The sequence below is a fragment of the Anolis sagrei genome, chromosome 5, assembly GCF_037176765.1.
Source record: "Anolis sagrei isolate rAnoSag1 chromosome 5, rAnoSag1.mat, whole genome shotgun sequence".
NCBI classification, from domain to species: Eukaryota; Metazoa; Chordata; class Lepidosauria; order Squamata; family Dactyloidae; genus Anolis; species Anolis sagrei.
Genome location: NC_090025.1, coordinates 142,106,743 through 142,131,914, shown reverse-complemented (window position 1 = coordinate 142,131,914; position 25,172 = coordinate 142,106,743). Strand labels below are relative to the sequence as shown.

Sequence of the window (25,172 nt, the reverse complement as noted above, 5' to 3'; positions counted from 1 at the left end):
GTGTATCTGATTATTCACAGATTTGATTAAAATATTTTCTGTAATAATCTCAAGATCATCCCATGTGACTCCATAATCAACAGTAGGATCTAGACATTTCTAGAAAGAACACCTCTTTACGAACCTGGGTCCTTCAGTGCAATTATTCTGTGGTCAGCTTCCAGCATAAGTTGACCATAGGGTTGTCCTGGAGAACCTAGAAATTCCTAGAAATCTGTTCTTTCATGTAAAAAAAACCCCCAAATTATTTATTCAAAGTTTTTTTACTTTCACTGGAGTCCTGTGCCCTTAACCCCAGCAAATGTGGAGGGCTGATTGTGGAAGAAAGCAATGGCTGAGATACAGAGATTGGAAAAGTTACATTTTGGACTGCAACTCCTAGAATCCCATTTGCCATACCAACTAGGGGCTTCTTGGAGTTATATGCCCAAACCTTTCCAAACCCTGCTAAGATATATATCTGAAGCATAGCACTTTGAGGATGCACACCCCCAATTTCTGCTCATTTTTCTGAACGTATTATTCTTTTCATTCCTTCTTTTATAAGAGACCAATTGCATCCTCTTGGCATGTGTTGCAGATGAACAAGAGAGCTCAGGAGCAATTATTTATACTGTCGAGCTCAAGCGGTACGGCGGACCTCTTGGGATCACTATTTCTGGTACTGAAGAGCCCTTTGATCCCATTATCATTTCAAGTCTTACTAAAGGCGGACTAGCTGAGAGGTAAATTGAAATAAAGATATTCATAGTTCTGCTATTTACTTTGTTCAGTCATGTGTAACAACTCATTCAGTCATATCTAATAATTCTTCCTTCGGAATCTCTATATGATCTTCAATTTTTTCTGTTGGTGTGTATTACGAGGCTGTCTGTAAATCCAGAACGTAATTTCCCAAAGGTTATTCATATCATAAATCAGCTAAAGAAGGTCCAACCACTCTTTGTGGTGCATGAAACTTCTTGCTATTTAAAGATAGGCTTTTCTTCTGGCTAGCAAAAATGTTGAAGTATTTCTTGTGTGGTTCAGCATATGGACCCATGTATACATCCAAATGCATGCAAACTTTTAAAGTTAGTTGCTTTGTAATTCTGATATTTATACTGCTACCAATGGAGAGACATGTGTGGGAGATTTTCATCTTCCTAGGTCAAAATAAATAAGCTAGCTTTCATTATTATGTACCTTAACATTTATTCTGAATGCTTTGGGCATTATGCACATCGATATTTGCCACTTTGTCTCCAGCAGATGAATATATTGTACCAGTTGAGATACTGTGTGTGTATTAAATACACATTGGGTGTGTATAAATATAAATAATATATTGGGAGCCAGCATGTTGTAGTGGTTAGAGAATTAGACTCTGACTCCAGTGGATTCAACTCCTCATCCCATTGTGGAAGCCTACTGGGTGACAATGGGCAACTCACACTTTTTCACTCTAAAGCAGTGGTTCTCAACCTGTGGGTTCCCAGATGTTTTGGACTTCAACTCCCAGAAATCCTAACAGCTGGTAAACTGGCTGGGATTTCTGGGAGTTGTGGGCCAAAACATCTGGGGACCCACAGGTTGAGAACCACTGCCTTAAGGAGAAGGCTATCCTCCTTGGAATAAGACTTGCCCAGAAGTATCCTAGGATAAAATTTATACAAGTCAGAGTCAACTTGAATGCACATAACAGCAGTAATTTGGGCATATTGACATGCGATATTTTACCAAACTCCCTTAATGCTCAACTTGATCTATAGTCCTGCTTTTCAACAAGAATTTTGGCATAGAACAGCTTCACCACTAGCTCAGAAACAAAATACCCTAGGATACAGTGCCTGAGATTCAGAATTTGTTAAAGTATGTACTATTATTATTATATTTTAAATTAACTATAAATAAAAGGAAAAACCGAGATACTTTTGCTTGAACCATGTAAGTTAAATGTCTGGGCTGTTGTAGGGTTTTTTTTGGCTGTATGGCCATGCCCTAGAAGCATCCTCTCCTGACGTTTTGCCTGCATCTGTGACAAGCATGCTCAGAGGTTGTGAGGTTAAATGTCTGTTTCTGTCCCCCCTTTTTTTACTGAACTTTTCATGTTTTATTTAACTTGTGTTCCAGGACAGGTGCAATTCATATTGGAGACCGAATCTTAGCAATAAATAGTAGCAGCCTGAAAGGAAAACCTTTGAGTGAAGCCATACATTTGTTACAGATGGCAGGAGAGACAGTCACCTTGAAAATCAAAAAGCAGACAGATGGTGAGTGTGCCAGGTATTATACGGGTGCCCTTTCTCTGCCATCAGCAATGTTTAAATGCATATGTTCAGGAAAATGACATTTAGCCCACAGTAAATGTAGATGTAGGAATTCAGAAGTAATTATGAAGATCTAAAAATGGAGTAAGCTGGTTAGATAGGGGTGATCTCTAGTGACCCTGGGGTTGTTGCAGAAGGCAACCTGAAAAGATCCCAGTGAAAGATGTCCAAAAGTTTTTAGGTTTATAACAGCAGCATGGTGTTCAAACTTTGGGAACTATTATATTCCTTTTCTTGTACACCTATAATCACTTTTGAAGGCTGTAGACAGCCTGAAAGAATACAATGACAAAAAAAACCCATCAAAATACATGACAGAAACATAAAGAAATAGCGACATGTGTTTCTAGTAAAAAGAATACTTAGAGATATTGGAAAATGTAAAAGAAAAAGAAAGAACCTTGGATCCCTACCAAGATTGTAACATATGAAAGTAATGTTGCATTAAAGTGATTCATAGAATCATAGGATTGGAAGAGACCTCATGGGCCATCCAGTATAACCCCCTGCCAAGAAGCAGGGAAATCACATTCAAAGCATTCCTGCCAGATGGTCATCCATCTTCTGCTTTAAAAGCCTCTAAAAAAGGAGCTTCCACCACAATCTGGGCAGAGAGTTCCACTGCTGAAAAACTCACCGTTGGGAAGTTCTTCCTAATGTTCAGGTGGAATCTCCTTTTGTGTAGTTTGAAGCCACTGTTCCACGTCCCAATTCACACTAATAAAGCAGGGGAGAAGAGCAGCAATTCCCAAATTGTGGAGGAAAGTGTGCCATCCCCAACTCTGCCCATGTCAGTGATATTAGTAGGACCACATTTACACTGACTCTTATATAATGCACTTTGAAACTGCATTACATGGTAAATATAGACCCATATAATGCAATTTAATGCAGTTAGACTGCATTATTTGACTACACCGACAACATAATACAGTTTGAAACTGCATCATATGGCAATATAGATGAGGATTAACTTTGCAGGTAAAACAAGAAGATGGAGTAAGATTTCTTATCACAAAGCTGCAAGTGTCAATTGTTGCATTTATGTGAAAACTTGTATTCATCCATTAATGAATAGGAAATAATATTGCTTTGAATGAGATTTTCCTGCTTCTTGGCAGGGGATGGATGGCCCACGAGGTCTCTTCCAACTCTATGATTCTATGATTTCTATCTTGTGAAGTCCCCGGTGGTGCAATGGGTTAAACGCTTATGACGGCAGGACTGAAGATCGACAGGTTGGAAGTTTGAATCTGGGGAGAGCGGATTGCGCTCCCTCTATCACCTCTAACTCCCCATGCGGGGACATGAGAGAAGCCTCCCACAAGGATGGCAAACATCAAACATCTGGGCATGCCCTGGGCAACATCCTTGCAGACAACTAATTCTCTTACACCAGAAGCAACTTGCAGTTTCTCAAATCACTCCTGACATGAAAAAAAAATTATGTCTTAAAAACTGATGAAGCATAACTGATTCCCTCTTCTTTAATTATTCTTACACTCAAACTCTTTAATTACTCCTCTTTTGAGCTGACTGTCTGATCTCTCCCCCCCCCCCCCCCCAAGCAAACACTTCTTGTCAGCCATTCACTTCCCCCGTCATTCCATCTCACTCTTCTTTTCTTCTTCTCCTTCCCTCAAGTGTGACAGGGGAACACAAGGAAATTTTGGTACAAGGAGCAAATGGGTTTCATTTAGAAAAAGTGATTTGAAGTAGCTTAAGATAGTTCACCGCTGTCAGAAAATGGATAATGCACTGAAGTCTCTTCTGATTCTAAATTTGGTGCTCCCATTGATTTACCTTTTATACTCAAGCAAAAAACTGATATTTTTGTAAAACTGCTGTCACCGGAGAGGTCATATTAGTCAATCCTCAGGTAATCATCTAGGTCTCTAGAATAGACATTTCTGGATGTGTGATTCATGATTTGTAGTATGAGCCCATGTTGATTTTTGTGTCTTGCTTTGGTGAAACATGCCTTCAGAAGCATGTCTGGTGCTGCTGGGTGAGATCTGATAGATTATGTTTCTTCTTTGGAAATCTAGATGCTGATACTCCATTGGCATTGTCACGTTGGCAGTAAGAAGGATGCCATTTACTTTATTTTCTGTAAATAATTATCTCTCTCTAGCCCATGTATATAATTGTGGTAGGATGTCCTTCTGTATAAACTAATTTTATATTTGATTTACCAACATACACATAGCATTTCCCTCCACTGTTTAATCCTTTTCAGCCACAAGTCCCAAAAAGTTTTCTGCCTCTGGTCACCTAAATGAATTAAGTGATGCTGAAGAGGATGCAGCTGCAACACAGAAACCAGGCAAACTCTCTGAAGTTTACTCCACTACAGTCCCCAGTGTGGACAGTGCTGTCGAATCGTGGGATGGCTCTGGAATCGACACCAGCTATGGAAGCCAAGGTGAGAGCAATGCTTTTTATCTCATGCATTTAATAAGGAGTCAAATCAGGGATGAAACCTTTGAGCTGACTTTGATGTGCTTCAGTAGCAGTCTCAGCTATCTTGCATGCATTTGATTAAGACTGCACATCATAGCACATTATGCTACTGCTTGCATTCAGCTAACCTTGGTTTTGCTCTTCCATGACACTGTGACAGGTCTTTAAGCATATATCAATACATTAACAGCCTTCTGCTAGTTTTACTGGTGTCTAAATGGCTAGTCCATAGCTCATCCACAGCTAAATGGGTTTATCCTTCAAGCTTAGATTAATAAAAGATGCAGAACACATTGAAGGTGTTCATTAATATGAACATCTGAGGCCCATCCATTGTGATTTTTAAGTTGACTATGGTAAAGATTTATTGTAAACTGCCAGAGGGGAACATAAAGAGATTATTCCATGATTTGTTACCCTTTTGTCTCTCCCGCATCTCCTGACATTAAGATGTCAGGCACCTTTCAGAATAATCACTGGTTTTAGGAACTTTTTGGGGGGGGCGAGAAAGAAGGGAACAAAAATAATGGATTCTCTTTTACTTCTGCAAAATTTAATCTTCATTCTTTAGTATTTGATCATTATTTTAAGCAATGTCATTTAAATATTGATGTAATGTGGAACCACAGAAGTGTTTTTTAAAGAAGTCATGCTAAGTAGAAAAAAATAGAGATTTTTATTTTGGAATATGCTGTCTTTTAAATTGGGATATCAAACCTTCAGTCTGCATAATGATATTTAGATCAAAAATAGGCACAGAATTTCTCTAAAGAGAAACTTTCACCTTTGCCTAAAAATTCAGCTATGATTTTAGACTCATGCACATAGAAATCTGTTCTTTTGACCAAATGATACAAACTATTCTCAAATCATCTAAAGCAGTGTTTCTCAACCTTGGGGTCGGGACCCCTGGGGAAGTTGTGAGGGGGTTTCAGAGGAGTCGCCAAAGACCATCAGGAAACATATATTTCTGATGGTCTTAGAAAACCCTTTGGCAGAGAAGGCAGAAGATTTCTCCGCTTGTCCTCTTCCTTTTTGGAAACAGACGGCGAATCCTCCCACCAAAAACCCTCCTCCACTGTGTTTGGCCGGCCTCTCAGCCAAGAGGAGACTCCACATGGGGAGGGGAGAGCAGGCATACTTGGCACATGACAGCGTGGTGTACATGTGCGGGCGAAGGAGGGAGAGCATGCGAGGCTAGAGGAAGGCTCACACCAGCAAGTTCTTAATAATAATAATAATAATAATAATAATAATAGTAATAATAATAATAATAATAGTAATAATAATAATAACAATAACTTTAGTTTTATACCCCACCTTCATCTCCCCTAAGGGACTCGGGCATCTTACAAAGAGACAAGCCCAGAGAGCACAAAGTTAAAAACATAACACAATGAGATCGCATCAAAGCAAAACCAAATAAAAACATATCGCAATAAAATATAACATCATACAAACAGTACCATACAGAACGATAAAAGTGCGAGTTCAGACGGCTCTGGGTTTGTGCAAATTTCTAGATAGAGCTAAGGGAAAGTGCAAAATTCAGAAAGACAGGGCTGGGAGGATAATGTTCATGGGCATTAAAATGTCAGGATTATAGAGCGGAGTGTCATGCTAAAGTGCTGGAACTTAAGTAACATGGGGCCAATTCTTTGGAACTGCCTAGTCAAAGGCACAGCGGAACATCCATGTTTTTAGGTTCTTCAAGGCATGGGGGTTTTGTGTGGGAAGGTTAGCCTAATTCTATTGTTGGGTGGGGTTCAGAATGCTTTTTGATTGTAGGTGAACTATAAATCCCAACTACTACAACTCCCAAATATCAAGGTCTGTTTTCCCCAAACTCCACCAGTTTTCACATTTGGGCATATTGAGTATTTATGTCAAGTTCGGTCCAGAGATATCATTGTTTGAGTCCACAGTGCTCTCTGGATGTAGGTGAACTACAACTCTAAAAGACAAGCTCAATGCCCACCAAACCCTTCTGGTATTTTCTGTTGGTCATAGGAGTTATGTGTGTCAAGTTTGGTTCAATTCCATCATTGGTGGAGTTCAGAATGCTCTTTTTATTGTAGGTGGACTATAAATCCCAGCTACTACAACTCCTAAATGACAAAATCAATCCCCCCCACAACCTTACCAGTATTCAGATTTGGACATATCATGTGTTTGTGCCAAATTTGGTCTAATAAATGAAAATACACCCTGCATATCAGATATTTACATTATGATTCATAACAGTAGCAAAATTACAGTTATGAAGTAGCAATGAAAATAATGTAATGGTTGGGGATCACCACAACATGACGAACTGTATTAAGGGGTCACAACCTTAGGAAGGTGGAGAACCATTGATCTAAACCATAGACCTGGGCACAGGACTCAGTAGGGAGACTTCCCAACAACTGTTTCCCTGAGCATAGCAGTATTTTCCAGCTACATTGAGGAAGGTCAAGGATGATTCTCTTGCACGTGACCCCTTTCCATGCCTCACTTTCCCCATATAATGTTGGGATGTTCTTGGCAGGCTCCAAGGGGCTCCAAATATATCACAAAATTGCAAATGGATGTAGTGGCTTAGATCCACAGTCAGGGTCATTCAAGTAGCAGAAATGGACTTCAGCATTTTCCACTGTGTTTCCTGCGCAAAGAACTGCTTTTTTCACAGGAAACACATTTTCTACCCATAGACACATAATCACATTTTCTATGCAAAAGAGAGGGAGAGATTTTCAAGATTTCCTCCTATAACACCTTTAAAATAAGCCAAAGAGGCAGAAAGCTGAATCTCCATATATTGCTAATTTTTCTCTCTCAGCAGTATTAGAATGAAAGCAGTAGTAAAATAAAACAGCATCTATCACTCTGGATGTCTAATTTTATTTCTGTACAATTCCCCTGATTGTATACAAATATATGCAGAGAGTACATTTTTATTAGATTTAGTATAGTTAATCTCACTGTAGTAAAACATTTTACAGCTTGAAATTTGCAAATATAAAACATTGTTTTATATTTAATTTTAAGGGGTGGTGATTAGGTTTATTTTGATTTGTTTGCCTGCAGTCGCTGTTTTGCTGTCATTCCATGTCCCTTCTGGTGCATGCAAGCCTCAGCATGTAAGCTATCATTCAGTTTGTGTAACAGTAAATAGCACACAAGTCACACACAGCTCCCTCCAGGCCCATTTGTTCACCTATCTGAAAAACTAATGAAATATTGAACTGTGAATATTTTCTGAAATCAAAGTCGTTTTAGCCTTCAAAGATCTCAGGGAATGCTTGGCAACCCATCATTGGAGGCAGGAGACATTATGGCTTGGGTCACTTGAATTGCAGCACACAAGCCAGAATAATAGAAATGAAATAGAATTCAATAGTACAAGTGTAAGGTCATGCATTGTATGATGGGAAGGGCAAACTATAAGCTATTTTTACTGTCCCCTGCCCTGATGACTTACTGAGTGGAAAATAGGAGAAAGATGAAATTTTGGATTATTGACTGATCATATGATCACTGTGCCACTAATATGAGGCAGACACAAACAAGCAGTATTTCATTCATGGATAATATAAATAAGACAGTTCTGATAGATTTAGGAAGCACATCCATAGTCCAATTCCATCTATCCCTATTCAAGAGTGCTGGGTTTAAGATACCGAACTAAGGTAAAGGTTTCCCCTGACATTAAGTCTAGTCATGTCTGATTCTGGGGGGTGATACTTGTCTCCATTTCTAAGCTGAAGAGCTAGCATTGTCTGTAGAAATGGGATCCAGCTGTTGTGTAAACCCCACCTGCACTACATTCATTCCAGAAAGTTGCCTCATTTTCAGCACTGTGGCACTGGGGGTCTGAGGGTGCAGAATACTGTATATAGCACCAGCATTTTTCTGTTCTGTCTTATCTCTTGGAAGCTTATCTTTTGTGATGCCGAGTGCATTAAAAAGTTCACCTGCATTGTGGTTTTTTATCAGAATTAACTTTGTAGCAAATACACATAGGATCTCTATGTTCTACAGCCACTTAATAATTTCAACTGGAAGTATCTGTACACAGCAGCAATATAGAAATTTGATACCACTTTAGCTGTCTCAGATCCTGAAATTTGTAGTCTGGAGATGTGCTTAGGATTTTGGCCCAGAAAACTCTAGTGCTAGTTCATCAAATTGGTATAGTTCAGGTTTGTTGCCTTGCCTGTCATTATATATAGGATGCCTGTAGGATTAGAACAAGCCTCAGAGTACACAATGGAATGGATTACTTGCATTACAAGACAAGAAAAACCTGCATTTTCCACTTACCAATACAGTGCTAATGTACCACTTGTGTACCGGTTGTGTGAAAAGTGAGTTCAGAATAGAGTAACTGCTTTGGGAGACGATGGCCGGTCCAGCGGAGTTGATGTCTACAAATTTGTTAGGCCACCCGATTTTTTGGAGGATGGGCCAGAGAGCACTGAGATTCACTACATTCCTGTGCAGGTGTGCTCTAAATCTCAAACTTCAAAACCTTCTCATTCAGAGACTATAAAACAGCCATACTTGTCTCTGTAATCTTAAACATCTGTTCCAAAAACAAGGCAACAGCATCATCCAAAAACAGTTGTTACCCAAAAGATCGATGTGTACATGTCCTTTGTTATGTTTTCCTGACTCTGTTCTGACAATCTAGTTATAGTGTGTACTAAATCCTAGATCCTGTTCGTCTGGAGCACTTTGGTTCCCCATCAAAGTACAGACTAACAGAACTGAATGTTCTCATTAATCTAGCCCACTATTTATAGCCTATGAATTGCAGGAGTGAAAGTGACAAACATATTAATTAATGGTGTACAGAGAGTCCAAAGTAAAGCAGGTTTTGTTCTCATGAGTTCCACACAGGCATAGCATGTAATTTTTCATCCATTCCCATGAAATCTCTTCACTTGCATAATTACTTGAAAACACAGTTTAGATAATTTAATACTCCAGTTGAGTCTGACACAGATAATTACCAATAAGAATGTTCACCAGTGAAGAAAAACAAAGTGAGTGGCATGAAACTCAGTGAATAACTGAGTGTGGCTTTCAAATCAGTATTTAGCCATAGCCTTAATGCAGGATTGGGCAAAGTGCCAAATTGGGAACCCCAAAGAGCTGCCCTTGGAAACCCCCAGAAGCCCTCTCCCTGATGTAAATGTCTTTTGATTTTTAAACTCAAAAGCCTACAGGCAAAAACACTCAAAACTGATCAGAAACACAGGTGTTTACTCCCATGCTTTAAAAAAAGGCAGCCGAAACATAATGATATGGTCCATTGGAGGCAATGGGAAAGTAAATGACTCCAGTCCTTCTGCGATTGTGTTCTCTTGACTGAATTAAGATCAGGCAACTCTCCTATAAAATTGAGGAAATTGTGGCTTAAATCATGTAGTTGCTATAACAACCAATGAAACAAAATCTGTAATAATCATAATCATCATAATATAGTAATAATAATCATAATAATCACAACAACAATCATCATCATCATCATCATCATCATCATCACAATAATAATAATAATAATAATCACAAGCCTGAAAAAGTTACAGAAAATAAACACGTCAAATGACTCTGGGACTTCCGAATTCAGACTGACAGAGTTTTGGAGCACAATACTCCTGACATCACGATCATGTTAAAAAAGCAAGTATGGATTGTCAATGTTGCAATTCCAGGTGACAGCAGGATTGAAGAGAAACAACTTGAAAAGCTGACACAATACAAGGATTTCAATATCAAATTGCAAAGACCCTGGCACAAGCCAGTCAAGGTGGTCCCAGTGGTGATTGGTACACTGGGTGCAGTGCCTAAAGACCTTGGCCTGGACTTAAACACAATCGGCACTGACAAAATTACCAGCTGCCAGCTGCAAAAGGCCACCCTACTGGGATCTGCACGCTTTATTCGCTGATGCATTACATAGTCCTAGATACTTGGGAAGTATCTGATATGTGATCCAATACAACAACCAGCACAGTGATCTTGTTTGTTGTGTACTAATCTTTTTGTGTTTCAAATAATAATAATAATAATAATAATAATAATAATAATAATAATAATAATAACCTTTATTTATATTCCACACTATCTCTCCGGAGGGACTGAAGGCAGATTCCAAACATAAAAGGCAAACATTCAGTGCCCGAACACAACAACAATACACCCATAATAACGAAAATTTACAACCTAGCATATAAAAACAAATTATGCCTTAACAACTAAAATTAAATTTAAAAACGCAGCCTGTTATATTAGACATAAGACAAAATATCAATCAGAAGCATCAATTTCCCAGTTCCTTGGGAGCAAATAGATTTGTCATTGCTCAAGATGCAATCCTCTCCTATGTGGATAAAAACAACTTGCATTGAGAAACCTCAGGTTATCTAAACCCTGCGAGAATTCCATTGTAAAGGATTCAAGATTGAGCAAAGGTTCCCCAATGAAGGAGCAAGACAAGGAGGGAATTGTAAAATAAAAGTTTTGAATCACCTCTCGTCCCATCTCCAACCCTCTGCAGTGACTTTCCAGGATGGAAGGAACATAAGAACAAAGGATCCCTAAGATTTTCACCCTTTTCTCCCATGTGAGCAGAACCACTGCTTTGTATCAGTCCCACTGCTACATAAAGGAAATGCTTTGCAGATTATAAACATGTTCATATTTGGAAACATCAACCTTGACAAATGTATTATTAATCTTCTAGGTACCAATTTCCAGGCTTCAGGATATAACTTCAATACCTTTGAGTGGAGGAGTCCTAAGCAAAGGGGCAGCTTGTCCCCTCCCACCAGGCCCCGAAGCAACCCTTTCCATGAAACAGGCCTCGGTGATGAGGACTGGGATAAACCTGTGGCCACTAGGTAAGTTCTATGGCATAAAGTCTAAAGTTTGCTGTGCCGGAAAGTTCTCTGTAAGCAGACACCTGGCATGGGCTCAAAATGCCCAATTGCTAATTTGTTTTCTAGCTACCAAGATATTTTACATTTACAGTTCATGCTGCATGAGATTTATTATGCTAGGTTAGTGGGATTCATGAAAGGTTATGATGCTGAAAACAGGGCTTGTGCACTTGGTAAATTTCTGTGCATAAAATGATAGATCATTGACTCTTTATGTTAATGCAAAAATGTTCTCTCCTGTCCACCACCTGCATTTAGATGCTTTAAGAGCTTTTGCTTTCTCTCATCAGTTTCGTGTAGGTCACTCACAACTTCGCTAGGGCAGATTCTTCTTTCCTTATGTGATGAGATTTCAATTTCTACTTGGTTCATAATCATGATGTCCTTGGTGGTGTTTTGTGCTTTCAACTCATTTCCGACTTATAGTGACCCTAAGGAGAACCTATGATGGAGTTTTCTTGACACGTTGTACTGAGCATGGGGTGTTGCCATTGTCTTTGCCCGGGACAGAGAGAATGTGACTTGTCTGATGGGGTCATCCGTTAGGCTTCCATGGTGAAGTGAAAATTCAAACCCTAGTCTTCAAAAGTCCTAGTCTAATGCTCAAACTACTATACTACACTATAAAAACTGGAGCCCCTGGTGGTGCAGTGGTTAAACTGCTGAGCTGCTAAACTTGTTGACCGAAAGGTTGCAGGTTCGAATCTGGGAAGCGGTGTGAGCTTCCGCTGTCAGCCCTAGCTTCTGTCAACCTGGCAATTCGAAAACATGCAAATGTGAGTAGATCAATAGGTACCACTCCAATGGGAAGGTAACGGCGCTCCATGCAATCAGGCCACATTACCTTGGAGATGTCTACGAACAACGCCAGCTCTTTGGCTTAGAAATGGAGAAGAGCACCAAGCCCCAGAGTCGGACATGACCGGACTTAATGTCAGGGGGAAATCTTTACCTAACCTACTATACTACACTGACTCTCCCTATAATGTCAAGTGCTTCATCACACCAGAGAATGAATCCACTTGAAATCCAGTTTCTGCTTCCTGCAGAATTCTGGGTTTCATAGTTTAGTGAGGCTGTTAAGGTTCCTCTCTAAACTACAAACCCTGGAATTCTGCAGGAGGCAGCAACCGGATTTAAAGTGGATTCATTCTCTAGTGTTTTAAGTAATCCTAATCTGGAGAATTCAGGCCAAAAGCACACCTAATAGTAGCAGTCTAATACTGTACTTTCCCACTAATTTGACCTTCAGGGCTGCCCCATTTATGAATAAAATAAGAGGTTTTCTGTACTGTTTGTTCATTTCTTTTTCATTAGCAATTTTCAAATGTAATAAAAAGCACCTATGAAGAGAAGAAAGCAAAAGGAGAGATAATAGAAAAAAGGAGTAAGTAAATATAACAAAGAACAATAGGAAAGGAATTTGACTCCTGACATTTCTAACAATGATTAGATTAACTCCTGGCTTCTTCCCTTGCCATATGCATTTTGACAAATCCCCCTGTCATTGATTACATAAAACATCTAGTGTCCTCTGTAACCAAATAATATTTTCAAGAAAACATAAATTTTGTTCTCCCCAAATGTAACAACTTAAGTTTTGCCCATATTTGTAAAGCCTTCTTAATATCATTCCATGTCTTTCCAAAGTTACTCAGTTTGTTGTGTGGGACACAGGAATGGGAGTCTGTGTGGAGTAGTTGTCTGACCATTATAGCATGACACTGGAGACCAAGGTTCAGATCCTTGCTTAATCATAGAAATTCATTGGGTGACTTGGGCAAGTCGCTCTCTCTTAGCCTCAGAGAGAGGCAAAGGAGCCCCACCAAGGAAGCCTTAGGGTTGCCATAAGTCATAAACAACTTGAAGGCACACAACAACAATGAATAAGAGTGTTGAAATCCTGTTCCTCCATACTTCTTATCCTGTGCTCCTTTCCTCCCAGTACTTCTCTTCCAACTAGGTTCATTTCCAAGAAACTACTAATTAATTACTACTAATTACTACTAATTAATGGCCAACTTGGCTTAAAGGTGATGATGGGGGAACATTGGGAAGGGAAATTCATGGCTCCACACCCATTCTCTCCTTCAGCCTTTAAACTGTACTTCATTTCCATGTGAAAGGAACAGACCCATTTTGAAGCACATATGGTTTGCCAATATCAGTTTTTGCTAGGTCCTAATGATCTTATATGATTTAGTTTCCATTTTTCTTGCAGTAGTTTTAAATTTTTACTAGCAGTTTTGGTCTCAAAGAGTTGGTATTTCCTTCACTGTCCTGCAATCTAACCGATATCTTCAGACGCCTCATGAAAGTGTTGATAGTCTTCTGTTCCCCATCCTCAGATATATTGCTTCTGACTATTATCTCTATGGCCCACATGGGACAAGACCTACTGCACTATTTTTTATTACTTGAACTCATGGGTTGGTGATCAACCTTAAGAAACTCTCCTTAATTTAATTGCTGCTGATAACAAAGAAGCTCTCTTGTAACTGAATCTGATCCAAACTCTTGGTAAATAGAATTGAGTCAAAAGTCCTTCTGATGTTGCTTCCAAATCTGTCACCAACTCGGTTTCTGAGTTAATGACTCTCACAAATGTGGGGACAAAATCAGATTTACAGTTTTGGTGAAGCACATTGGTTTTTGAAATTTCCAAGCAACGTCTAGATTCAGCATAAATTGGTTGCATCTTCCCCCTCTTAGTTACTCCCTGAACATTAGTCTTAGGGGCAAATGAGGTAGAAAGAGGAAACTGACAAGTAATTTTCCAAGGTGCTAACATCAAGTATGTTATCAGTCAAGCAAAGTCATATGCCAATCTAGTGCATCACTGCCATCAAAATGGGGCAACTGTGTCAGGTGGTTGTGGTATATCTAGCCATAGTACTTAAAACATCCAAAATATACTTCTGTGGTTTTCTGACAGTTCCTGTCTGCAAAATTTTATTCCCAGCTTTGAGAAGGCTTGTTTTAATTCAAAGACATACCAAAACAAAGAAAAAATCATCTCCTCCTCCTCCATTTACGTTGTAGTGCTATTCTACATAAGTGAAATACTGATTTAACACTATAAAATTAAAACTCTAAGTGGAAAACTTGAACATTCAGAGAAGAAGAAAAATGTGTTTTTCAAATCAAAGGACCATCTTAGCAAAGCACATTGTTGTTGATTTTTTTAAAAACCTGTGTAAAAGCCCTAGCATAGATGGACAAGACATCACTACAAAGAGTGCCTCTTCCAAAAATAATGGCTCAAGCAGGGTTGGAGGTAACTACAACTAGGAAAACGCACGAAAGTGTATCTCAAGAATTCCTTCTTCACCACACAATTGCCAGATCCTCCCAAATTTGAAGGTGCATGACAGCCTTTTATTGACTTTCTAAAAGAAGAGAAGAAAATAAAAATAATTCATCCTTCTTTAGACCAGTCTCCAAGACTGTTCAGGAAAGCCTCAGCTTTGAACTTTGATGAGCAAAGTGAACTAAGCAAAGGACAAGGATAACCCATAAGGAAGTGAAATACTTTGGCTGAGGGCAACTAGAACAAATCTGTGTCTACCTGGAAATGTTTTGTGGGAATATCAAGATATCCTCAGAAATTACTTCCTTGTCATGTAAGAAAACCTTGCCAGCGCTTGCTATTAAAGTGGGGAATTCATAGGTCATTTAGAGTTTTTTTATTGGTGTAACAACCCTTTTGTATGTATGTAGCACAGACATACAACCCTTTTCCTGGGTTGACAAATGCTTCAAACACCTTAGGAAACATCCATAATATAACAACAGAGACATCATACCCTTTCACATATTTTAGTGCTTATAAAGGACACCTAAGAATAGCTACGTAGTATGTATGTCATCTGGGAACCATCAATCCAATGGTATGAATGAAGATAAATACAGACAATGTAGTAATCTGAATGGGAGAACTACTAAAAGCATATGTAAAAAAGATTATTAGAAAGAATATGGGGCAGAAATTACATTACGTGATTTTGAACAAGTTATGAACAAGATAGGTTATGTTAGTTTGTTCTTAAGGTAAATTTGTATGCAAGTTGGAACAGGCAATTTTTTAAACTGTATCCCTAGATAGATAGATAGATAGATAGATAGATAGATAGATAGATGGATGGATGGATGGATGGATGGATGGATGGATGGACGGACGGACGGACGGACGGACGGACGGACGGACGGACGGACGGACGGACGGACAGACAGACAGACAGACAGATAGTTTTGAATTGCATAGGGAAGGGTTAACAGCCCTGTGGTCTTTGCTTCACTCTCTGTGCCCCTATTCAGAAGATTTCATATCTTCTTCTGTCCCTGTAAAAATTGGATTTTGAAAAATTTGGCTTCATGTGGAAACAAGGATTGGCGAGAAAGCTTCAGTGGAGACACCTTTCCTCCAGGATAACTCTTCCAGATTTCTCTCACTTCCTCATTCTTAACTCGGAGTCATTTGTAAGTCGGATGTTTGTAACTCAGGATGCCTGTATTGTATTTGGAGTGGTAATTCCAGTCAACATAAATAATTGGAAAGACTGAGGATGTGACATTCTTTTCCAATTTGATTAAATATAAACTGTGAATTTGCACATCTCTTGCCCTCACAAACATATCCGTGCTTGTTACTTCAGTTTGTAATGGTTTGCAAATTATGAATAGTTGAGGAAATTAAATTTTGTAGGAAGTTCTTTTTGACCTTTTTAATGTCTTGCTTGTACAGTTCAGGATGCAATTAACCAACAGTTCTCCTTCAAAAGTGCCAAAAAGTGACCACATTGATTTTTTTCTCCCTCAGTGCAACGATTTGGGGAAAAGAAAGTGATATCCGTGTGAAGTTCACCATCATTGTAAATTATTTTGCCACTAAATCCCCTGCATTGTGTATTACCTTAGCAGTTGTTCTCATGACCATATAGACTTTAGCTCTAGAGCTCACTGGCTTATTCTCCTTCTCCCCATGCTTATCCCCTAATAGTCCTGTATTGTTGTTACTTGTGTGTTGCGAGCCATTGCTGTGAAGTTCACTATGTTGTGTACATGTTTAAGCAAACCTTTCTTTGTGAATCCAGCTTTGCAGGTGCCCCCGAGAATGATCAGGAGGAAAATTTCTGGTCTCAAGCACTGGAGGACTTGGAGACCTGCGGACAGTCAGGCATTCTAAGGGAATTAGAGGTAGAAGCAATCTTAATCCTGTCGCAACATCCCAATTGCTTTCCTTTTCAAAAATTATTAACACGCTTCCCCCTCCCCCTGTCCCCTTCTTCCTTTTCTTTTCTTCTAAGTTTGCATTAATATCACAAGTTCATTTTAAAGCTTTAACCCACCCCCCTCTCCACAGGACAAGGCTGACAGGCGTCTGTGTTTGAGAAACATGACTCTCTTGGTACCTACCCTTTATGTTTCTATTTTTGCTTGTGCAGCTGCCTTCCTCTGACCGCCCTAATCAAGCTGTTTTCTTTCATGGAGCTGCTACTGAAATGATACAGCTGTGTGCGCAAAAGCTTCTCCTGTGCTACTGCTGGCTGCACCTGGCTGCAGGCTTATTTTGCCTTTGCAGCGGCACATCCCATTCTCTTCCAGCTGCCTTTACAAAAGGTTTTCTTGGCATGTCTCCCTCACAACTGAACTGAATTTGAACTAAGGGGAACATAAACGAAAAGCAAACCGCAACGTGTTTTCCAAATCTGGATTCACCTGGTGAACCGAGATAACTACAAAAGATTTGTAGTGGCAATTCCTTTTCTTCCATATTGCAACCTGATGTTAACGCAGTTAGGAATTTCCCATTAACTTCATGCTGGGTGGGGTAGTTCAGAAACCGAATAACTAGACATCGCTTTGTTTAAAGTTGCCTGTTCCTTAATAATAGGTGGGGAAAGAAACGGACTTAGTTTTAACGCTTCGGAAGAATGAGTTCTCAAGAATTTTTCTTTTATGTTCTTTTAAATCCCCTGCTTTGCAAAACTGGCAGAATCTCATTTTCATTTTATGTCATATTGAAGTCCCTGAGCAACCACAAGGAATGTGAATGGCATAACTGGGTAAAATTTGCGCAGCTCAACTGGATTGCATAGTCTCAGATTTATGGCTTCTGTACTGCATGTCTGTTTACTTCAATGTGGATCTGATGTATGTTTAATTGCCATTCAGAGGAACTTAGGGAAAGAATGTCATGTCACTCTGGTTTAGTTGTAAGGCATGGTGCCTCAGCCTGCCTTTATGGATTTCTTTCCTGAGAGCATAGCAAATGGATATGGAAACAGATAAAATGAATGGATGTTTCCGTAGGCTGGTAAGTCTTCAATTTAAGGATTACATAACATGCTTCTTAAAGTGAAAAGTTAATTACTGTCCCTATTATACTTAGCTGTACTGTCAGAATCTTTGTGAGCAGGAAGCAGATGGACAAATTACATTGTGGAAACAAGATGCTTTTTTCCCCTGTGTCAAGTCTTGTTCGTACCCCACTCAAAGTACAGCTTTTTGTTAACATAGACAAATGAATTTAAATTCTCAGTGAGAAGCAAACATGTTTTTGAATGCTGTAGCTTGCCGCTACTTCAATACGGGGACTCAAAGTGATTCACAAAACAATAAAAAGCAAAACAGATTAAAATATGTACATAACCAGTGACATCTAAAATGGTATTAAAATGGCATTAAGTCTATATAATTTAAACCTATTTTAAAAGCTATTCATATAACAGATAAAATACCAAGATAATACACTATTAAGTGCCTATTGTAGCAAACTTGAAAAATGTACTGTCAGAGGCTTTCATGGCCAGAATCATTGGGTTGTTGTGAGTTTTCCGGGCTGTATGGCCATGTTCCAGAAGCATTCTGAAAGGAGAGAATGCTTTTGGAACATGGCCACACAGCCTGGAAAACTCACCATAACCCAGACTTGAAAAATTCTGTTAGAATACGAAAGCATTCACTTGCTAACAGAAGGAAATTAAGGGGTTTCCCAAAATCTGGAGAGCAGCTACTGAAAAAAGGCATTCAATCAAAGTAGTTATAGATAGACAAATAGAGGAAACTGTGAAGTGTTTATTTGCATATTTAATGGAATGCAAGAAGAAGTACTGACTTTGGCCTGTAAAGCCCCAAATGACTCTTGCTCAGTTTACCTGTCCAAATGCATCTCCCTTTATGAACCACTGGGAAGAAGATCTTCTGGGGAGGCCCTGCTCTCGGTCCCACCACCATCACAGGTGATTGCCCCCCAGCTAAGGAACTCCCTTCCTGCCAAGATTAGATCAGCCCTCTCCCTCCTGTCCTTCAGAAAGATGTTAAAAACCTGACTGTGGGACCAAGACTTTGGGACAGTGCAATAAGGCAGTAAAAGGAAACCCACTCTGCTGATTGGAGCCAGCATGGTGTTTTGAGATGGTTTTAACAACTAATTTTAAAGTAGATAACTAATTTTAGTGTTTGTGTATATTTATAGTAAGTAAACTTTATTGCGGTCAATGACCAGATCATAACAGGGGGCCCCAATCCCACACATCCATGCCAAACCCAAGGGGTTATATACTCTAAACATCAACAATTTTTATAGTTTTGTTATGTCCTGGCATGCAATGCTTGCCGTATATATGTTGTGCTCTGCCCTGAGTCCCCTTCAGGGTGAGAAGGACGGAATATAAATGTTTCAAATAAATAAAGAAGAAAGAAATGCTTAAAATATGCACTTTTGCTAAATCCAACATTGTCCCTATCAGAAATCGATCAATTGAAATCACTGAGACTTAAATTTTAAGCAGCAGGACACATCCATTTTACTCATCTACCCTAAGTAGGATTAGCATTGCGTTTTGTCCAGGGGCGTCTCATTTATGCTAAGGATGAGTCAGACCCAACCGTGGGCTCATCTAGCTGAGGGACGGGGAAAACTGTGGTCCTTCTGGTGTTGTTCTAATTTCTAATTTGGGATGCTACTTATGCATAGTAGGTTCTCAACAGTTAATTTAATCGGTCTGTTCAACAGGTTTCTGCCATTAAGTCTATTTTCCCAGCAATCTCCATTATTTCTGGAAGGAATATAGCCAGCCAGAACCAGCCCCAATAGATGTAAGGTCCCAATCTGAAAGATATACAGTTGCATAATGTATAGTCAAGGTCTCAGCAGTCTTGCTTGTACTTTATCACAAAGCGCAGAATCCTCTATTGTAGTTTGGAAAATGCTGCTACAGCTGCATTGTTCTATTAAAAGCCTCCCCTTCCTCATTCTCATCAAAACCATGGTTGTTCTCTAATCTCTAGGCTATTTGACATTTTATGATATTGTCCTGTCAGGATCAAAGGCGTTGCTGCTCCTAAAAGGAGACACATTTGCCAACTTGCATTTTTCACTTCAGATCTTTAAAAATGCCACTCTAGTACACATTCGTTATATTTTAGACTAAACTAATTCTGTAGATGCTAGAGTATTTTAAAGCTTCATATAATAACCCACTGATTAGTCAGCAAAAAAAATGTGAGTAGTTTAGTTTCATTCTTCTCACATCCAGCCGTAATGGCTATATTCTAACGTTGCAGCTCGGCACTTAGTGCCTTTAATATTTTCTTTGGCAGTTGGGGTGAAAATGTCATTCAATAAACTTTTGTCCAGCAGTTCTTCAAAGGACTTCTCATCAAACTGTCGATCCCTCTAGCCATTTGCTCTGCCCACAAGTGACTGTGTTTTGGCAATGACAACAGAATATGGCACTCCCTTTTGTTACAATATTCCATTTTGACTGTGTTGTATATTACAAACCCCTGTTTATTAATGCTGCAGGCAACAATTATGTCAGGGAGCACAATGAGCCTGAACCACGACAACCCACAGCATCGTGGCCATCTGGGAAGACAAGCTAGCTTCCAGGAAAGGAGCACTTCAAGGCCACATTACAGCCAGACGACCCGTAGCAATACATTGCCTTCAGATGTAGGGAGAAAATCTCTAGCGCTGAGAAAAATGAAACAAGAGATGAAAGAAATTATGTCACCAACTCCTGTGGAGTTGCACAAGGTAAGTGGGCATGCTTCCTGACAATAGGTGTTTCACTGAATGTCAGATTTTTGAACACTGCTGAAGGTTGAAGTTCTGGTGCTGTTCACCACTAATGATGTATTATTTGGGGGGAAGTATACCCACATCTGCCCTTAGAAAATAATCCCTGGTCAGCGCTCTTCTGCAAGGCATCTCTATCATCATTAAAGCTGATAATGTTGTCTGTTTCGCTATAGTAAGGAAATGTTTAGCGGTGCAGCTGCTAAATATTCATGATACTCATGTAGTCCCAAGTTTAACGGTCTTCATAAATACTGTGAAGATCCTGCAAACCCCACTTACTGGTAAATCGTTGATAAGCTTTTTGTGGGCTACAGACTACTTCTTTGGATGCATGGAGACGGAATGTTCTTTAAAGACATTAAACTTTGTGAAGAAAGGGGAAGTGCTTCTAAAATGTAACACAGGGGTCCTCAAACTAAGGCCAGGGGGCCGGATACGGCCCTCCAAGGTCATTTACCTGGCCCTCGCTCAGGGTCAACCTAAGTCTGAAACGACTTGAAAGTACACAACAACAATCCTATCTCATCAGCCAAAAGCAGGCCCACACTTCCCATTGAAATACTAATAAGTTTATGTTTGTTAAAAATGTTCTTCATTTTTAAGGGGTGTTTTTTTTTTTTTTTTTTTTTGCATTACAAATAAGATATGTGCAGTGTGCATAGGAATTAATTCGTGTTTTTTCAAATTATAATCCGGTCCTCTAACAGTTTGAGGGACTGTGACCTGGCCCTTGGTGTAAAGTTTGAGGACCTCTGATGTATCAAGATGCAAAAGCTCATGCTTGGGTTGAGGGGAGGGAAGTTCAAAGACTGGAGAGAACCCCATATTCATAACTGGGTAACAGAGACTTGAGAGAATGTTTCCATCTTCCCCAGGTAACCTTGTTCAAGGATTCTGACATGGAAGACTTTGGATTTAGTGTCTCAGATGGCTTATTGGAAAAAGGTGTGTATGTTAAAAATATTCGGCCAGCTGGACCTGGAGATGTAGGTGGTTTGAAGCCATACGACAGACTACTACAGGTAGCGTGGCAATCATTTATTGTTATGGGGGATGGAGGTGGGATCTAGCACAAGAAAGCTATGGTGGATTCTTGTTGGGCAACTGCAGATATATAGCCTACAGTTAGATATTTGTGATCCCTATACAACCCCTCATTTAGAGGTTATGTAGGAGCTGTGAAAGTTCCCTAAATCACACCTACCAGTAAATAGTTGCTGCAAGCAATAGGTTCTCTTATCCTGTCCATAAAGAAACAGCAGCCTGACATTCTCACAAATCCCCTGCATGAGCAATCTCTGTCTAAGGAGGATTTGCAACAGGGAGGCTCCTTTCCTTGTTTCACTGAAGATTGCTCATGGAAGGGGATGGGGATGTCAGGCAGCTGTTTCTCAATTGACAGGGAACAGATCCCTGTAGATCTCAGCCACTGCTTACTGATAAGATGGGTCGGGGGCAATCACATCAGAATTCACTATGAACCAATTGTTGCACCCCAGCCAGAGTTCACCTTGCCCTTATCATCAACTAGGAATTCAAAATAGTAGTAAAATGGTTTATTGAAGAAAGTTCATAAAAAGGGGAAAAATCACCAAAAGGAAAAAGGCAAAATCCAACAGGTAATCAGAAAAGGTAGTCGATATGTCAAACCCCAGCCAAGCTGATGAGGAGTGAAAACACTTCAAAGGCAATAATCCATATGGTACAGGAAAACAAGAATCAAAACATGAACATGGATATATTCATTTCCTATATTTGTACCCCGCCCTTCTCACCCCCGGAACCGGGAGGTGGGGTGGGGCTCAGTCTATAAGAACTTCTTCAAACAAGAAATCGTAACTCCCAGGAGGTAAAACATGAACTGGACATCCTTATTATTCAGCAGTGTTGCCTGATCTAAAATCTCAACAAGACGCTCTCTGCTTTAAGGGCTGCAAAACATGAAGGCATTTCTTTGACCTTCAGGTTTTTTTCTCCGTGCTTCTTTCTCACGAATATTTTTGGATTTCCTGCATTTCCCCCTTAGATGCAGCTTGGTATCCCTGTCTAACCCAGCTGTTCCCTCGGAGGAGCTATCTTGATCTGTCAGGCCTTTATCAGGGGTTGGTAAGCTCCTTGTGGGTGAAGGGTCCTCTCCCTGTCTGCTAGACTCCAAAACAGTTCCACTTTCAAACTCAGTCTCACAGACAGAATCTTGCTCTGAAATCCTCTCCTTTCCCTCATCTAAAAAACCATCTATCACTCTCCCAGGCTCTGAAACCCCAATTCCTTCATCTTCATCTCTCTGAACTACAACACCAATGTTGTTACGGTGCAACACTGTACGTTATAGTCATATAGAGCTCTGGTTGGTAGGTTTTGTGAAAGAGAGCAATACTTACACAGCTAATCTCAACATTACGAAACCTTCTTTCCTTTATAATATTGTAGAACAATGCATTCATAAGTTTAAGGGCAACCCAAGGAACAAGCTACTTAAATAATCACTCATTTTACGTTATTATAATTCAGTGCTGACTTGTTTGATGCTTAATCCTTCTGGGGAAAGACATTTTTTGGTTGGCTTTTCTTTAATTTAAAATGGTCGTTTTTCTTCTTTTCAGGTAAACCATGTCCGCACAAGAGACTTTGACTGCTGCCTAGTAGTTCCCCTTATAGCGGAGTCCGGTAACAAACTGGAACTGGTAATTAGTCGAAATCCCATAGCCTCTCAAAAGATCAGTTCCGAGCAACACACTTTCACAACCGGGGAGTGGAACGACCAGAACAATGCCTTTCTTCAACCAGGCATACACAACTCTGGTTTGGAGATGAAGCGGGAACCAACGAATACTTTATAGCCAAAAAAAATATCTGTATTCGTGTAAGACATTTAAATGGTGCTAATTCCCTTTCTGATTTCGGATATACTGGAGACACAGCTATTATGTGGCATTAAGAAGCACAGGGGAGTCTTTATTATTTCTCAAGGCTCACTATTTGTTACTTGCTTCCGAAAAGGAGTTTCGTTCTGCTTATTTTTTATGACCACAAATAGTGCCATTTCCAAACTGACCTTTTTATATAAAAAAAGAAAGCAAGTGCAAAATTGACAGTGAAAATGGCTGCAGTTAAATGAAAGATGGCTCTTCTAAACCTCTTCAGGGTTTTTAAAATCCCCCCTCCCCCAAATGTAAATCATTAGTCTATGGGTATGATATTCAAAACATAGAACATGTTTGAAGACGAATGGTAACTAAGTGAAGGAACCTTGAATTTTTGCTGCTGTATCTAGATTACTGTATCATAGTAGTTGCTTTTCTGAGACCTGTACTGTTGTTTCCTCTGCTATAAGGGAAAGGGGAGGGAAGATAAAATGATGTGCTTTTAGCAAAAGTGCATATAGGAACCTGATGTGCAAAGGGGCAAAGTGCTACTGCCCAGCGGTAGTCTGGTTTTCTTAGGAGTTATATTATTCCCTATGCAATGATGTATTGAACAGGATATGTCTTGCAGCCTGTATGACCTTCTGACATTTAGATATTTGGAACCTCTGACGAATTACTGGTTTTAACACAGTAAAATCTGTTTTAGTGAAATTTTCAAAGACATTTCTACCACAAACATTCAAGTGGGATTTCTTTCTTTTTTAAAGAACTATAGAAGCAACAATGCTGATGCAAAAACCATACAAACTGCCCAGTTTAGGGTATACACGAATTAACTTCTATAACTACAGAACATTTTAAAATTCAAACAAATTGTATGTTCATGGGTTTTCAGAATCTTTCAACAGCTTTGTCAAATCTCATTGATTCTTATCATATTGGGCAATTAATTTCAAAACTGTAAATACATTTTGCACACAGCCACCCAAATTCTCTCCTTTTTCCCACCATTCAAAGCAATAAAATGCCAGTTGCTTTTTAGATTCACCAGCAGCTGCTTTGGTTTTGTTTACTGTATTGTTATGGTAATGTTACTTGGTGACTGGAAAGACACTGGATTTGTCCATTATAATTGTAGAGTCTTCATATCATCCTAAATAGCAATCTTTTTTTCATATGTTTGGAATTGTCAAACTACTCCTAATGCTGTTTTCCTCAACCTGTTATATAAGCAAGCTTACCTGACCCTATGCACACATGTGAAATGTTTTCTTCATACTTCAGCACTGCCAGAGGAAATTCATTCAAAATGAAATTGAAACCCAAAATCATGAACCACTTAATATGTATTTTTATTTGAAACAAATGAGTATTAAACTAAAGTATTTTTGTACAAATTTAATACTTTAATAGCATGATATTTATCGTCTATGTATGGTTTCTGCAAATTTGAACTGTTACAAAAATTTGTATGGAAAATGTAAAAAAATGAAATAAACAGTCATTTAAAGACAAA

The 25,172-nt window shown here is 39.3% G+C and overlaps 1 protein-coding gene across 9 annotated transcripts in view; it reads left to right on the top strand.

Annotated features, from left to right (window-relative positions):
• The window catches only part of GRIP1 (glutamate receptor interacting protein 1), a 463,528-nt gene extending 438,356 nt beyond the window's left edge, over nt 1-25,172 (top strand). For 7 of the 9 annotated variants that reach the window (XM_060777502.2, XM_060777497.2, XM_060777500.2 and 4 more), the window contains 8 exons: nt 548-725; nt 2,113-2,252; nt 4,549-4,734; nt 11,506-11,662; nt 16,795-16,897; nt 20,511-20,744; nt 21,665-21,811; nt 23,393-25,172. In XM_060777502.2, coding sequence (XP_060633485.1) covers nt 548-725; nt 2,113-2,252; nt 4,549-4,734; nt 11,506-11,662; nt 16,795-16,897; nt 20,511-20,744; nt 21,665-21,811; nt 23,393-23,629 — 1,382 coding nt within the window. In that variant the 3' untranslated portion in view covers nt 23,630-25,172. The remainder of the gene's footprint in view (nt 1-547; nt 726-2,112; nt 2,253-4,548; nt 4,735-11,505; nt 11,663-16,794; nt 16,898-20,510; nt 20,745-21,664; nt 21,812-23,392) is intronic. The other 2 variants (XM_060777496.2, XM_060777504.2) reach the window with 1 other exon arrangement.